Source organism: Eschrichtius robustus, chromosome 21 (assembly GCF_028021215.1).
Source record: "Eschrichtius robustus isolate mEscRob2 chromosome 21, mEscRob2.pri, whole genome shotgun sequence".
NCBI classification, from domain to species: domain Eukaryota; kingdom Metazoa; phylum Chordata; class Mammalia; order Artiodactyla; family Eschrichtiidae; genus Eschrichtius; species Eschrichtius robustus.
Genome location: NC_090844.1, coordinates 12,460,705 through 12,475,780, shown reverse-complemented (window position 1 = coordinate 12,475,780; position 15,076 = coordinate 12,460,705). Strand labels below are relative to the sequence as shown.

General features: G+C 42.1%; 1 protein-coding gene across 2 annotated transcripts in view; it reads right to left on the bottom strand.

Moving 5' to 3' along the window:
* WWC2 (WW and C2 domain containing 2) overlaps positions 1-15,076 on the bottom strand; it is a 160,926-nt gene that overhangs the window by 70,796 nt on the left and 75,054 nt on the right. For both annotated transcript variants that reach the window (XM_068532319.1, XM_068532321.1), the window contains exon 2: positions 5,455-5,564. In XM_068532319.1, the coding sequence (XP_068388420.1) occupies positions 5,455-5,564 (110 nt within the window). The remainder of the gene's footprint in view (positions 1-5,454; positions 5,565-15,076) is intronic.

The window sequence follows — 15,076 nt, the reverse complement described above, 5'->3', positions numbered from 1 at the left end:
CAGGGACTCTCAAAAGGAATATGAGGCAAATGAGGAGAGAAAGAAGGAACAGTCTGAAGTGAGGAAAACAACAGGTTTAAGAAGAAAGGCGTAGTTATCTATGTCAACTCTACATCCAGGGGGAAGAGACGGATGACTGTGACTAAGAAGAGGTCCCTGAACTTGACAACTATATGAAATATGTAAATTATCACTTATCAGTGATGCTAATAAGTGTTAGTATCACTACCAGCATAATACATTCTACTTGGATATTTCAAGTATCTAAATTTTTTCTTTCTAAAATATCTAACAGTTTATCCTCCTAGGAAAACATAAAGGATGAAAAAAGACAGAGATGAAGTAGAAGGGTCAAAAATTTATTTCGTTTCTCCTAAAAGAAACAACTCCATATTAAATAGCATATACACCTGAGGAACTTTCATCAAACCTGAACACATGTGTTGCTTCAAAGCTAATACAGAGGAGTTTGGTTCAGGGTAATATGAAGTACACACCATCCAATCTCTCCGAGACAGCATGGGGAAAGATGAGAGGGGAGAGCTGAAGAACTGTCTATGTAAGTTTGTTGCCTGTTTTTAAATTGGGTTGTTTGTCCTTTTAATGTTGATTTCCAGGAGTTCTTATATATCCTGGCTACAGGTCCTTTGTCAGATATGTGTACAATGAATATTCATCTGTGATATTGTGTGTATCAGTAGTATATTCCTTAAAAATACCGTGAGTAAAAGATTCCGTTCACAAATTGAACACACACTCCATTTATATGAAATTCTAGAACAGGCAAAGCTAAGGTGTGATGACAGAAATCAAAACAATTTGCAGCAGTGGGGAGGGGGTGACTGGCAAGGGACAGGAAAGAACTTTCTGGGGGCGGGGTGAGAATATCCTATATCTTGATTGGTTGGCAACTACAAAGGAGTATACATTTGTCAAAATTCATTGAAATACGTACTTCAAATCTGTGCATTTTCTTATATGTAAATAAGACCTTAATTACTAAAAGACAAAAAAGTTAAGGTACAACTCTGACCCTATCAAAAAGTGATTTGCTTCTGGTTGTAGTGATAATATCAAAACCTTACAAACAGTACTTCATAATTACCTTCTAGTTAGTTACAAGCACCCCCATCAATATCTACACCCCGACTCGACTCCGCACACACAGCCACTAAAAGGTGAATTCTATCACAAAACACTTAGGGCCTAAAATAACTATCACTGTCAAGGTCAAAACTTTTACTTCTAGGGCTTCCCTGGTGGCGCAGTGGTTGAGAATCTGCCTGCCAATGCAAGGGACACGGGTTCAAGCCCTGGTCTGGGAAGATCCCACATGCCGCGGAGCAGCTGGGCCCGTGAGCCACAACTACTGAGCCTGCGCGTCTGGAGCCTGTGCTCCGCAACAAGAGAGGCCGTGATAGTGAGAGGCCCGCACACCGCGATGAAGAGTGGCCCCCGCTCGCCACAACTAGAGAAAGCCCTCGCACAGAAACGAAGACCTAACACAGCCAAAAATAAATAAATAAAGTAATCAATTAATTTAAAAAAAAAAAGAATAAACTCTAAAAAAAAAAACAAAAAACTTCTACTTCTAGATATTTAACAGCGTTACATAGAAATAGTATTAAACAGCCAAGCAGTCTTAACTTCATTTTTTTATTGAAATAAGGAGAAGACAATGCTGAAACTATACAATGTCAAGACACAACATATGTGTAGACCAGCTGTTAAGAGAAGATAATACAATTTGCTCCCTAACTACTTCACAGGAATGTCTTTAAGATTAATGAGATAACAGACCAGAACCTTTTTAGTGGGAAAACTACTTGCTGTGGGTAACTGGGGCACTTTAGGGCACAGTAAATCCACCAGGCCACTGGGGTACCATTACTGTACCAAAGCAAAATGCGAGACTTAAACATTTATGTTCTGATAATCAAGATTTGAAGTATTCAGAATAGTGCTTTCTGAAGCATAATGCACTTCAACTTCTTTAAAAACAACCAGAAAGCTTTTAATCTGTGAGTTAAACAGTAAAGCTCTTCTTTGTTCTAACATGTAAGAGTTTATCATCATACTAGGCACCCAAAGATAGAAAAATAAAGATGCAGTCCACAAGAAGATCACAATTTAGCGAGGAAAAACATACAAATAAATAATTTAAATGCAATATAACAAGTGCTATTGTAAAATCGTTAAGTACCTGGTACTAAGAAATACCTGCACAGGGTAACTAATTCAGAATGGGGTGGGGACTTGCAAGGTGGAGGGTCAGGTGCCAGAGAAGGCCTCTGGGAAACAGTGGGCAGACGGACTGAGCGGACGGACCCTAGAAGGATATGGCAGTCGGCCGAAAGGGAAGGCCTGGGGGCTGGGCAGAGAGTGACCAGGGCTAGAACCAACAAATGCAAAGAAAGGCAGAAAGCCAAGGAAGCACAAGGCACAGCTGGAGTGTCGTCCCATGCCAGGGAAGGACAGGGCAGGAGATGAAAATGGAGGCCAGCGGGGCAGACTGGAAAGGGCCTCAGAGTAAGGAATCAAATATATGCATCTGGAACTCTGGACAAGCCCTAAGAGACAAATTTGGCCATCACCCAAGGAGATCTGCAGGGTGCAAAGAGAAGACGATTACAGAAATCCTGATACCAGGTACAGGTGAAGAAGAGATGGGCAAAAGAAAACTGGGCAGGAGCAGCCAGGTATGCCAAATAAATTCCAACAGAAGGTGTCATGAAATCCAAAGGGGTAAAGAGCAAGAGGGAATAGCCCGTGGGGCAGGGATCTGTCAGATCAAGACCAAGGAAGACAGGCTGGGGCGCTTGGATTCCGTCACTTGTGCGGTCTCAGGCGACCTCGGCAAGAGCGTTTTGTGTGAAATCATGGCCAACAATGGAGGAAGTGAAGTCCATGGGGACTGTGTGTGGCTTTTTAGTAAGTTTCCCAGTGAAGGGAAAACAGATGACATGCTGGTAAGGGACTGGGGTTGAAAGATTGTTTCAAGTAGGAGTGAGCAAGAGAGTGAGAATGAAAGTGAGAAGGAGGGAGGGAGGGGGGGGAGAGATTGTTATTATTTGTTTTTTCTTTTGGTAGTTTTGGTTTGGTTTCATTTTGAGAGTCTCCAGTGTTTAAATACTAAAGTGAAAGAACCATTAGAAATTGAAATGGTGGGCGAAATTTTTAAAACCAGAAAATGACTGGTAAAGATACTACCTAGGAGAGAAGGATAGGACATAGAAGTTATTAAGCGGGGTCTTGGGGGTTGAGGTGGGTGATTCAGAAGAACACTTCTTCCACTGAGAAGAAGCAGAGAGCCCTGGAGGTGGGTTTAGAAGCTGAAGAGACTGTCGGCAGTGGGAGGGAAGTTGAGCGAATTAATTTTCTCATCTTGGTGCCATGAGAACTTATTTCCATTGAATCAGGAGAGGAAGGTTTGTTTCTGGTTCCCTAAATATTATTTAAGGAAAAAAAGCTAATCTTTTATCCATATAAAATAAGTATAAAAGTGAGATTTAAATAACCATCCGTGTGTTCGTTGAAAAACTGACTTAATACCTCCAAGACCTTGCTCCTTTCAACCCCTCTATCTCACCTACCCGTGAGAATTAGCCAATTTCACAGCCCTCAAACCTATTCCACCACAACTAAGCTACTCACACTGTTACCTGTACGCCCCCTGCCCCGAGGCATAAGCAACACTCAGCACGCCGGGCTTCTCAAGAGTCAGCCTCTCTGGCTCCCTGGCTGCCCCCGGGTGGGGTGAGCATTTTATTATCCCTGCTTGGTGGTCTTCGAGGCAGAGCACCCCCTTTCAGTGTAAATTACTGGAAGTGAGTCCTTCATCTCAACCCACTTGCACTGAAGCCTCACTAGATCACTTGGAGGCGCACGCATGCAGCCTTCCCACCCAACTGGCCGTCCGCCCCATGGCCCTCGGCCTCTGCACACTTCAGAGTGGAGCAGCCCAATCACTTCTGGAAACCCTCCCAGTCACGCCGGGAAAGGAGTATTTGCACAGGTAAAGAAAGATACGGGCTTCCCTGGTGGCGCAGTGGTTGAGAATCTGCCTGCTAATGCAGGGGACACGGGTTCGAGCCCTGGTCTGGGAAGATCCCACATGCCGCGGAGCAACTAGGCCCGTGAGCCACAATTACTGAGCTTGTGCGTCTGGAGCTTGTGCTCCGCAGCAAGAGAGGCCGCGACAGTGAGAGGCCCGCGCACCGCGATGAAGAGTGGCCCCCGCTTGCCGCAACTAGAGAAAGCCCTCGCACAGAAACGAAGACCCAACACAGCCATAAGTAAATAAATAAATAAAATTTAAAAAAAAAAAAAAAGAAAGATACTGACAGGGAATCTGTGCAAGGGTATTTTCACAAATTCGATACGTGATGTGAACATATTTCACATATTTAACATTCTTAGATTTCTAAGAGATCACTGCTATAAATATGGGGCTTTTTGTGCCTCTCAAAAATCTTTATCATATATCTAGACAAGGGCAGCTGCAAGCCATCACTCGTAAATGAACATCAAATAAAACACTTGTCTATAATGATATTACTCCTAAAGATATTAATGAGTACTTATTAAATAAAATTTTAATGTAACGATAGACCTAACAATATTAAGATAATGGAGTATAAATTCACTATGTATTCCTAAGAACCTATAAAAATAAAATAATTATTTTTAAGTGAAATAAGCAAAATGAATATCAGTGAGTATTACATTCGACCATCTGAATAAATTTTTTATAGGGGTGGCTAGAGAGCTAAATAGAAATATAAACACATACACAATATAAACAAACATACAAAAAATACTACTTCAAGTACGTGTTTTAAAAAGTTGTTTACAGCCACAGTGATTCTCTGCCCTAGGCTTACCATGACAGGGATGTGACAGATCTAAACGCTATTACAGTGACGGGTGCTCCCCTTCCAACCACAAAGAAATCAGGAAACAGAAACAAGACGAGGTTCTGGTCTTTTCGCCACAGCTACAGCTGCGTCTTCCAGAGTCGCTGGTGAGTGTCAAGCCCTCCCTGGACCCCACCGGAACACACGCAGCTGCGCCATTAGACCAGGCTGCACCCGTGCCCGCCTCTTTCCACGGCAAGGACAAGAAAGGGGGAACCCCACCCTGAAGGCCCAGTGGCCATGGGAAGAAGAGACAGATGGCTCATGGTCTCCACAGGCCCTAGACGTGCGCTGAAGAAAACTCACGCCCTAACAGGCAGGCAGACAGACAGGCAGACCAGACCCCCTTCTCCCTCTCTGCCCCCATCAGCCCAACTCTACACATATGCCCCAACTTCCAAAATGGACATTTCAGTTAAATATTAGTCACTGGAAAGTGGGGCTTTAAAATAAAGAAATTCACTTTGTAAAATGTTTACTCTTTCGTATGACTCTAGATTTTCCGATATGCTTGCTCGTACCAAAGAGGAAAACTTACTGTTTATGTGATCGATGTAGTAGACACCAATCTGAGGGTCAAACCCAGCTTCCCATCCCCACGGCAGCTCATCACCAACACAGTCAGCAAACGACAAGGGCTTCGTTAGCCTGTAACAAACCAGAATAAAGGTACAGGTGATTCTTTCCAGCCAACCGCGTAAGTTTAAATCCAGCACCCTACCCACGTGCTAAGTGTCCAGGCTGCGTTTCCTTTTTGTTCTTGATTGTTTCTAGAGTTTGCACTACTGTGTTTGAAATCTTTAAAGAAAAAAAACAACAAGGCTGAAATGCAGAGATGAATATCCAAAAAAGTAGCAGTAAGTCATAATACCCTTTGGAAAGTTCACAGCTTAAGACTGGGAGGTAAATCTGTACAATAAATAAATAAGGCCATCTTAAATCAGGGAGAACGCCAAGCTGAGGGTCAGGAGGGCTGGAATCTAGCTTGAGCTCTGCAGCTAAATAGCCATCTCAGTGAAAAGAAAAGTTTGTCCCAGGATTCGAACACCAGCATCACGGGAATCATCATATCAGTACCTCCAAGACAAGATACGCATCAGGCTACACTAACTTCAGATTTGGACGCTCTTCTATATACTAACTCGACTGCGAGGTCCACAAAGAGCTCTCCTTGAGAGGAGGGACAATAGATCTTATTTTTATACTTATATTTTTATACCTGTACTTAACAGTCTCTCAACAAAATATTCAATGGAGTCAAACACACAAAGTATTTTTATTATCAATGTGATCTCACCTTTTGAAACTGCCTTAAACTTTCTCTTTAAGTCTTAAAACTAGTTGGGAAACTAGTTACCTAAGCAGAGCACAGGTTTCAGAGTTAATTATGGGTTGATTTTCTCTCTCACTTCCTTCATTTTCGCATCTGAGATTTTCCCTGGCTGTTAAAGCAGCTGCAGGCAGGCCAGCACCACAGACTGGTGACCGCCCTGCTGTAGGGTGGCCAACTTCAGGTGACATCTCTGCTAATTTAATGCACCGGCACCACCAGTACAGTTCCTACATATGAAATCACCTGGAGTCTCTGTGATCCATGCTAGTGAATATCAATGATTTCATAGCACAACTGAAATACAGGTCATTCCCAGAATCACATCACTCATCAGAATAATGAACTGTGTCATGTACCCTTCAGAACGCTGGGAGAAAAACATGAAAAGGAGGGAAACCCTTTCTTCCCAGGTGTGGCCTGCCAACAGCCCTCCTCCAAGGACGTGAAACACCAAGGGATGAAAGAAAGAAGTGTCTCCTTTTCTCTCAACCTTCCCTAAGCATGAAATCCGCTTCTGGAGATGGCTGCAGGGATCCTGGCCGTCACGAACACCGGCTGACTCAGTCACCACACTGACTCACTGTGAGACCTCCTGACTGGGGCAGCTCTCTCTACCTCAGTTTCCTTCTCTTCATTTTAAGTGGTGATCACACCCCCTATCTTCCCCCTGCAATTTAACTACCTGCTAAGATTAATGGGAGGATGAAAAGGGATTAACTCAGAAAAGTGTCTAGGACATGGTTAAGCAATCCATAAATGTTAGTGACTATGAATCCAAGCATCACACGTGAATTCTCTCTTTCACTCTCCAGAGGAACCAAGTCTGGGAGCACAACGTACGGCAGTGTTTCTCAAAGTCTAGTCCTCACGACCAGCAGCGTCCACATCTGGGAACTGGTTAGAAACAAATCCTTGGGCCCTCTAGTATAGTATATGCCTACAGGATCAGAAACTCTAGGGCCCAGCAACGTATGTTTAATCAAGCTTTCCAGGTAATTCTAGAGAATTTGGCTCAGAAGTTAAGAACTTGAAATTTGAGATCAAAGGGACCTGGATTCAAATGCTTGTTCCGCCATCTTACAACGTGGGGGCAGGTTATTAACCTTAAAAGCCCCTGTTTTCCAATCTATTATTTTTTAAAAAGGTAGGGACTGGGGGAGATCATGAAGCTTAAAGGAGAACCAAACGGTGTAATGCCTGATAAGTGGAAAGCTTCCATATGCAGTAGACGAGTGAAATGAATCTCAGACGTGTTAAGCAATGCATCCAAATATGGCAATTTGCCATATTCGCTTTGCAAACCTGGAGTCGATTTGAACTTAATCTGAGTCCAAAAACTGGCTCTTAGAATTATGCTCAAATCCCACCTTATATCATAAAAACTGCGCAGGAAAATTAAGTTTTCTTTTGACAAAGGAATTAGATACTATGTACATCAAAAACTCCCTGGGACGTCCCTGGTGGTGCAGTGGTTAAAGAATCCGCCTGCCAATGCAGGGAACATGGGTTCGATCCCTGGTCTGGGAAGATCCCACATGCCGCAACTAAGCCCGTGCGCCACAACTACTGAGCCTGCGCTCTAGAGCCCACGAGCCACAACTACTGAAGCCCGTGCGCCTAGAGCCCGTGCTCTGCAACAAGAGAAGCCACCGCAATGAGAAGCCCGCGCACCACAACGAAGAGTAGCCCCCACTCGCCGCAACTAGAGAAAGCCTGCGCGCAGCAATGAAGACCCAATGCAGCCAAAGATAAATACATGAATTTATTTTTAAAAACCCTCCCCACACCATGGAAAGTCGCCTTGTCTTCATACTCTGTCTGTAAGACTGAGCTTCGACCACCTGATTAGACAAAGCCCCTTGCGTATCATTCTGCTTGGCGATTCTCTTTCCTTAAACTCCTCTATCTCTGCTGTCTAAAAGGTACGTGCACCCTAAAGAAATAAAGAAGAAGGAGACATGGAAATGGTACGTATAAATGACAAAAGAGAGACATTACACAAGTTTTGTCCTGGCACCAAAGCAACATGTTTAAGCATGAGTATGATATGAATATACTTATTACTTTTAGAATTAGAAGTCACAAAAGTTTCAGAACATGCACTATGATTACAAGTTATGGTAACTGGATTGCACTTGGAAATAATCCATCTTTTCCTATTTATTGTTCAACAGATAATAAGCAGTTTATTAACTGTCACTGTTCTAACACTAGAATTACATCTATAAGTGAACTCAGTTAAAAATTCAGGCGTTTCCCGTATGGACACCAAGCGGGGAAAGTGGCGGGGTGGTGGTGGGATGAATTGGGAGATTGGGATTGACATGTATACACTAATATGTATAAAATAGATAACTAATAAGAACCTGCTGTATAAAAAAATAAAATAAAATTAAAAAATTAAAAAAAAAAATTCAGATGTTTCCATTCCTGGAATTTTAACATAAAACCTTCCTTGCAGTGTTACTGCAAAAATCAATTTAATACTGTATTTTCTGTATCTGGATAAATACAGGTCTTTTCTCCACACCCTATCAATAAGTAAAACCATTAAATACATATTTATAAATTTCAAATTTTTAATTCTTATCCAAATTATAAAACATAAATAGAATAACATTCTCAGATACCAAACAAAATGAATCACTCAAATATACTGCTATCCTGATAAAGAAAACATATTACTACGATATACTAAGAAGTAACATGAAACAAAAAGAAATAACAGATGTATTCCAAAATTAGAAACAAACATGATTTAGAACAAATACGGTGAGCAGAAATGTTGATTAGCTTCTAAATTCCTTCCTCTTGGTTTGCACAAGGAATCTCTGAAACAGTCAGTGTTCCCTTGATGTTAAGGAAGTAAAAAATGGACGGAGTTTGTTGGTTCCCCACAAAGGAGCAACAGCATGCAGAAAGCCTGAAATTACGGACCGTCTTTATGCGAAATTCCAGAGATTACTCTTTGCTTAAAAAACAGTCTTCCTTTGCACCGTGACTAATGTGAAGAAAATGGCAATTTACTGCAGCACTTTGCCACAGTTTACATACAAAATTTGAACTGTGCAAGGTATTTCCTCTCCTTGTGGGCATTATATCATTCTTTTATACAACCTGTCATTCAGTATTTATTGTCAGGCCACGGATCCCTGTCCTGTGACATGAGACGCCACACACAGATGAATTTACTCTTCCCGATTACACGACGGTGAATACCGCTGTGTGTGCAAGCACACATCCAGAAACGACGACTTTGCGCTAACTGCAACCGAGTTTGTGCTAATTGCACTAAATGAAACGGCACTTGACAGAGAAAACCATTTTCAGGTTAATAAAGCTCTTGCCACGGTTCCAGCCTCCCAAATGTACAGTTTAGCTTGAATGTTAAAGGTCTGAAGAGTTATTTTTCCTTCACAGCATCTGCTGCTGCCGTTGTTTAACTGAAACTAGAGGCAGAGTTCGCATCGTCGACTAGGTCTCTGATCGCTACAGAATCGGCCCACACAAACCCGCCTGAATTGCTCCAAGAGAGCGGGGAAGGAATTCAATATGAGGTTCACAATGTGAATTTTACAGGGAGGGTAAAACACCAGATACCTCTCCATAGTTCTGAGAGAATTTTAATTTATAATGTTGCTGATTAGTCCCCTAAAAACAACTTCTTATCTGTTTCGATCACTATTCTAGTCAGGGAAACCAGCAATGCAAAGGAACAAAATGAGGGGAATGCCAGGGATGAGTGAACAGAGGCAGCAGGAAGAAACCGGCTTTTAAGAATGCAAACCTCTGCAGAGGAGGGTAACGCAGTTAGTTCTGGGTCTTTGGGGAAATTAGCTTAAATTCTTCTCAAAGGGTCACATTAGACAGGAGAGAACTGCCAGATGGGCAGGCCTGGACCTGGGGCAATGGGGCAGGCAGGAGACCGCTGCCCTGGGTTTGAATGGCTCATGCAGGGTTACTAGCTGGTAAGCGGCGTCTAATCGGGCTCATTTCTTTAGACTGAGTCCATCACGTCCTCTTGGACCTGCGTGCTCTCAGACAGGTCTCCGCTATACGTGGGCTCTAGATCTGGTCCTCCTACAGTTTATACCCACTGGTGCCAAAGAGCAGCAGTTTACTCCCTCTTCCACGTGATGGGCTTTCAAACGTTTAAACACAACCATCTTGTTTCCCAAGTCTGCTCGCCTGGAACCCGGATGCCCCATCCCCTCACCGTTTCTCGCATCTCTCCTCCACTCAAAAGCCTGCCCATCTCCCGCCCTTAATCCCATCCTCTTCTCCCTGCTCTGCAACTTCACTCCATCCATTATTATCAAGGGTCAATCTCCTCTCACATAGTTAATGCCTTCTCCCTCAGCCTACAGATATACAGGAGTCAATCCCCCCTACCCTTCAAGACGCCTTCCCTCAGCTCTCCTGGCTCCTCTTTTGACATTTGCTTCCTAACCGTTCACTCAATCTGACCTAGGGATTTTAGATCTGGAGGACCTAAAATCTCCCTTATGCCACCTAACCTAATTCTCTAATTCCTTCGTGAATAGACCCCTGAAAGGCAACATTTGTGAGTAATTCACCTTTGAAAGTGCACACGGCTTGTGCTGTTGCTTTGGGGACCCAGACATTACTTGTAAAAATGTCAATAACAATATTCTATGTAAAAAAGGTCAATTTTTACATAATTATCCTAATAATATAAAACATTCACTGAGTGATTCCCATGTACCACACATGCTTTAATGTCTATAAATGTGTGAATTAAATCCCCATAAACCTCCGCAAAGTAGATACAATTATTATCGCCCTTTGAATACCCTGTGCAGGGAAAAAAAAAAAACCCAACTTACTTGTAATGAAACAAGCCTGTGACTGTACCGCACACACCTCTCTCTCTAGTCAAAGTCTGTGGTTTCCAGCCATGAAGTTTCCATTCCTGTGCAGGATGTGGCCATCACTGCTGTCACTCCCGGCACGGATTTAACTATTGATATGCTACTCGGATTAACTAGCCATCAATTTCTGGAAGAAATGGCAAGAAAGGAGTCCCTTAAAAAAGTTCTGGAGGGAGGAGGTGGGAGGGGGCCTGGGCTTTAAGACGGCGCTGCAGATGAGGGACAGAGCGCTACTGCTGCCTGAGCGCGTCCATGGCTGCGCCCACGCCGTCGCGGGCCTTTGTGCCAGAAACCTTCGCAGAAGAGGCTCCAAAGAAGTAAAAAATAAGACCCGATCGCAGGAGAGAGGAAAAATACACACCAAGGACACGCAACTCTTAAATTCTTTAGGGATCTGACCAAAGATCAAAAGCAGCGTTTAAAAACTACTCTCTTCACGTGATTTGTAGACTGAATAGCAATTTCTAGGTAAAACTATATGATTTATACATACATATAGTATGTAATTCTTAAACAGGAGGTTATAATATGATTCAATTTAATTGTTTATATTGTCTGCCTCCTTTAGTTAAAAAGAAAAGGTGGGGGACTTCCCTGGTGGTCCAGTGGTAAAGAATCGCCTTCCAATGCAGAGGACTCGGGTTCCATGCCTGGTCAGGGAACCAAGATCCCACACGCCGCAGGGCAACTAAGCCCGCGTGCCACAGCTATTGAGCTCGCGCATCTCAACGAGAGAGCCCCTGTGCCGCAAAACTACAGAGGCCACGCGCCCTGGAGCCTGTGCGCCACAACTAGAAAAGAGAAAACCTGCACGCCACAGCTAGAGAGAAGCCCACGCGTCACAACCAAGACCTGACACAACCAAAAAATAAAGAAAGAAATAAAGAAAATAAATTAAAAAAAAAAAAAAAGAAAAGAAAAGTTGGTGCTAACAAGGCCAAAATTGTGGATTCCATCTCCCACAAGGGCTCTTTAATACAACACTGGCCCAGAAATGCTGAGTTACAGCAGTGGTTCTCAGACCTAAGAGCACATCCCACTCATCTGAAAAGCTTATTAAAACAGATTACTGGGCCCACTCCCAGAGCTTCTGACTCAGCAGATCAGGGGTGGGGCCTGACCTACTAGGATTTGCATTTCTAACAGCTTCCCCAGTGATGCTCATGCTGTTGGTCCCTGGACCACACTTTGAGAACCACTGGTTAAAGGGCACAAATTACAGCCTAATACACCCAGGTGATGGAGAAAAGGAAAACAAACTTAATTTAAAAAGGAACCTGGGACTTCCCTGGTGGCACAGTGGTTAAGAATCTGCCTGCCAGTGCAGGGGACACGGGTTCAAGCCCTGGTCCGGGAAGATCCCACATGCCGCGGAGCAACTAAGCCCATGCGCCACAGCTACTGAGCCTGCGCTCTAGAGCCCACGAGCCACAACTACTGAGCCCACGTGCCACAACTACTGAAGCCCGCGCGCCTAGAGCCTATGCTCCGCAACAAGAGAAGCCACCACAATGAGAAGCCCGCGCACCGCAACAAAGAGTAGCCCCTGCTCGCCGCAACTAGAGTAAGCCCTCGTGCATCAACGAAGACCCAATGCAACAAAAAATAAATTAATTTTAAAAATTTATTAAAAAAAGGAACCTGGAGGCAAAAGCCTATGCTTCAGAAATATCTCTATTATGAAAACTATGAAATGTTTAGACAAAATTAATGGCTTAATAATTCTCAGATTTGGGCCACTTCATTTAATTTTAAGTAAACTTTTTTTTTCCCTCAAGGAACATTTAAATAATTTTAAAATAAGTTCTTAAAAAGCAAGGTTTTCTTTTTCTCTCATTTTCCCTCATATATGAAATACATAGTAACAAGTATTCAACATCATTAGTCATGAGGGAAATGCAAATCAAAACCACAATGAGGTACCCACTAGGGTGGCTATAATTTAAAAAACAGAAACAACAAGTGTTGATGAGGATGCAGAGAAATGGGAATGTTGCGCATTGTTGATGGGAATGTAAAACGGTTCAGCCTCTATAGAAAACAGTTTGGAAGTTCCTCAAAGAGTTAAACACAGAATTACTGCATAACCCCACCATTCCACTCCGAGGCAAATAACTAAAAGAACTGAAAACAGGTACCCAAACAATTATATGTATGCATATGTTCATAGCAGCACCATTCACAATAGTCTAAAGGTGGAAAGAACTCACACTTCCATCAATGGATGAATGGATAAACAACGTGTGGTATATTACTATTCAGCCATAAAAAGGAATGAAGTACCCATACATGCTACAGTGTGGATGAACCTCCAAACGTTATATTAAATGAAAGAAGCCAGAACAAAGGTCACATATTATAATTCCATGTATATAAAATATCCAGTATAGATAAATCCATGCAGACGGAAAGTAGATCAATGGTTGCCAGGGGCTAGGGAGAGGGGCAAATGAGGAGAAAGTGCTCAATGGGTACTGGAGTGATGGAAATGTTTTGGAACTAGACAGAGGTGGTGGTTGAACACCATTGTCAATGTATGTATGCCACCAAATTGTTCACGTTAAAGTGGTTAATTTTGTGTTATGTGAATTTCACCTCAATAAATTGTTTTTAAAAATTTACTAATTTTTTACAAAGTTATAAATTTATTAAAAAATTTATAAATTTTTTATAAATTTACAAGTTATAACAATGCCAAGACTCCAAGTGAATATTTGGAGTAAGTAAAATAATAAAAATATGGGAAAATGTTCAACTTCACTAATAATAAAAAGAAATGCCAAATAAAACAATAATGAGACTTAATTTTAAGTCTATTAGGATATCAAGTTTTTGTTTTGTTTTGCTTTGTCCTAAGGATGACATTCAGTTCTGGTGAGGATGTGGGAAATCAGTTACTTTCATTTATTGCTGGTGATTCTGTAACTTGATACATCCTTTTAAGAAACAGTTTGGCAGTATTAAAAAACCATTAAAGTCTTGATTCCATGTAACCCAGGAATGCTATTCTTACACAGTGTTCCCTGAATCCTGTCCCACCTGACCACCTCCACAAAGACTCAGGAGCCACCTCAGGCACCTTTACTACACTCTCATTTCTCGACAAGCTTCTCAAAGGCAGGGCCTCTGCACCCATCTCTGCATCTCTAGCCCAATGCCTTCTTCGTACACAGTCGGCATAGAATCAATGTTGACTGAGTGGGTGCAGATTAGAAAGGAAGACAGAAATGAAAACAGGGACACCATGGAAGAATTGTCATTTAAAAAAAAATGTTCAATTTACAAAAATGTAGTGGTAAATGCATTTACTAAGAGAACAATAATGAAGGTTGATATTAAGGTGATAGTTGTTGACAAACATGTTTCCTGACCATGGGACAGGCAGGATACGAGAAAAAAATCTTTCAAAACTGCATCAAAATATCTGGTCCTGTAATTTATTTTAGTTTACTATAATTATATTATGTATCATAAATGAATAGCTAAACAGAGAACAGATTCTTAGTTACGAAGAGGTAAAAGAATTTATTTCAGGTGTTTCAATAATTCAGCAAGTTTTTTTTAAAAAGTATCTTACCCTACAGAAGAAAACAGAGAGGTCAGCAAACACTTTAACCTGAACCTCATTTCTCTCCTAAGTGCCAAGAAATGTTTGCTTGTTGGATTATTTGGTTTTGGAAAATAGTTCGAGAATTTACGTGGATATGCTGGCAGAGAAGGTAGGAATGTTTGAAAGAGGACAAGGGCTTAAGAGATTATTGTCCAAACAAACAAACAAAAACCCACCAAGACTGTCTTGTCCTCCTCCCTAGACTTTAAACAACACACAATCATCAAGGATTTCGTCACAGATAATAACTGTTCAAGGGCCAGGACGGGACATTCACTCAATAGAATGTGCTCCAGTCACAACAAAGAACTTCGACACACGACCG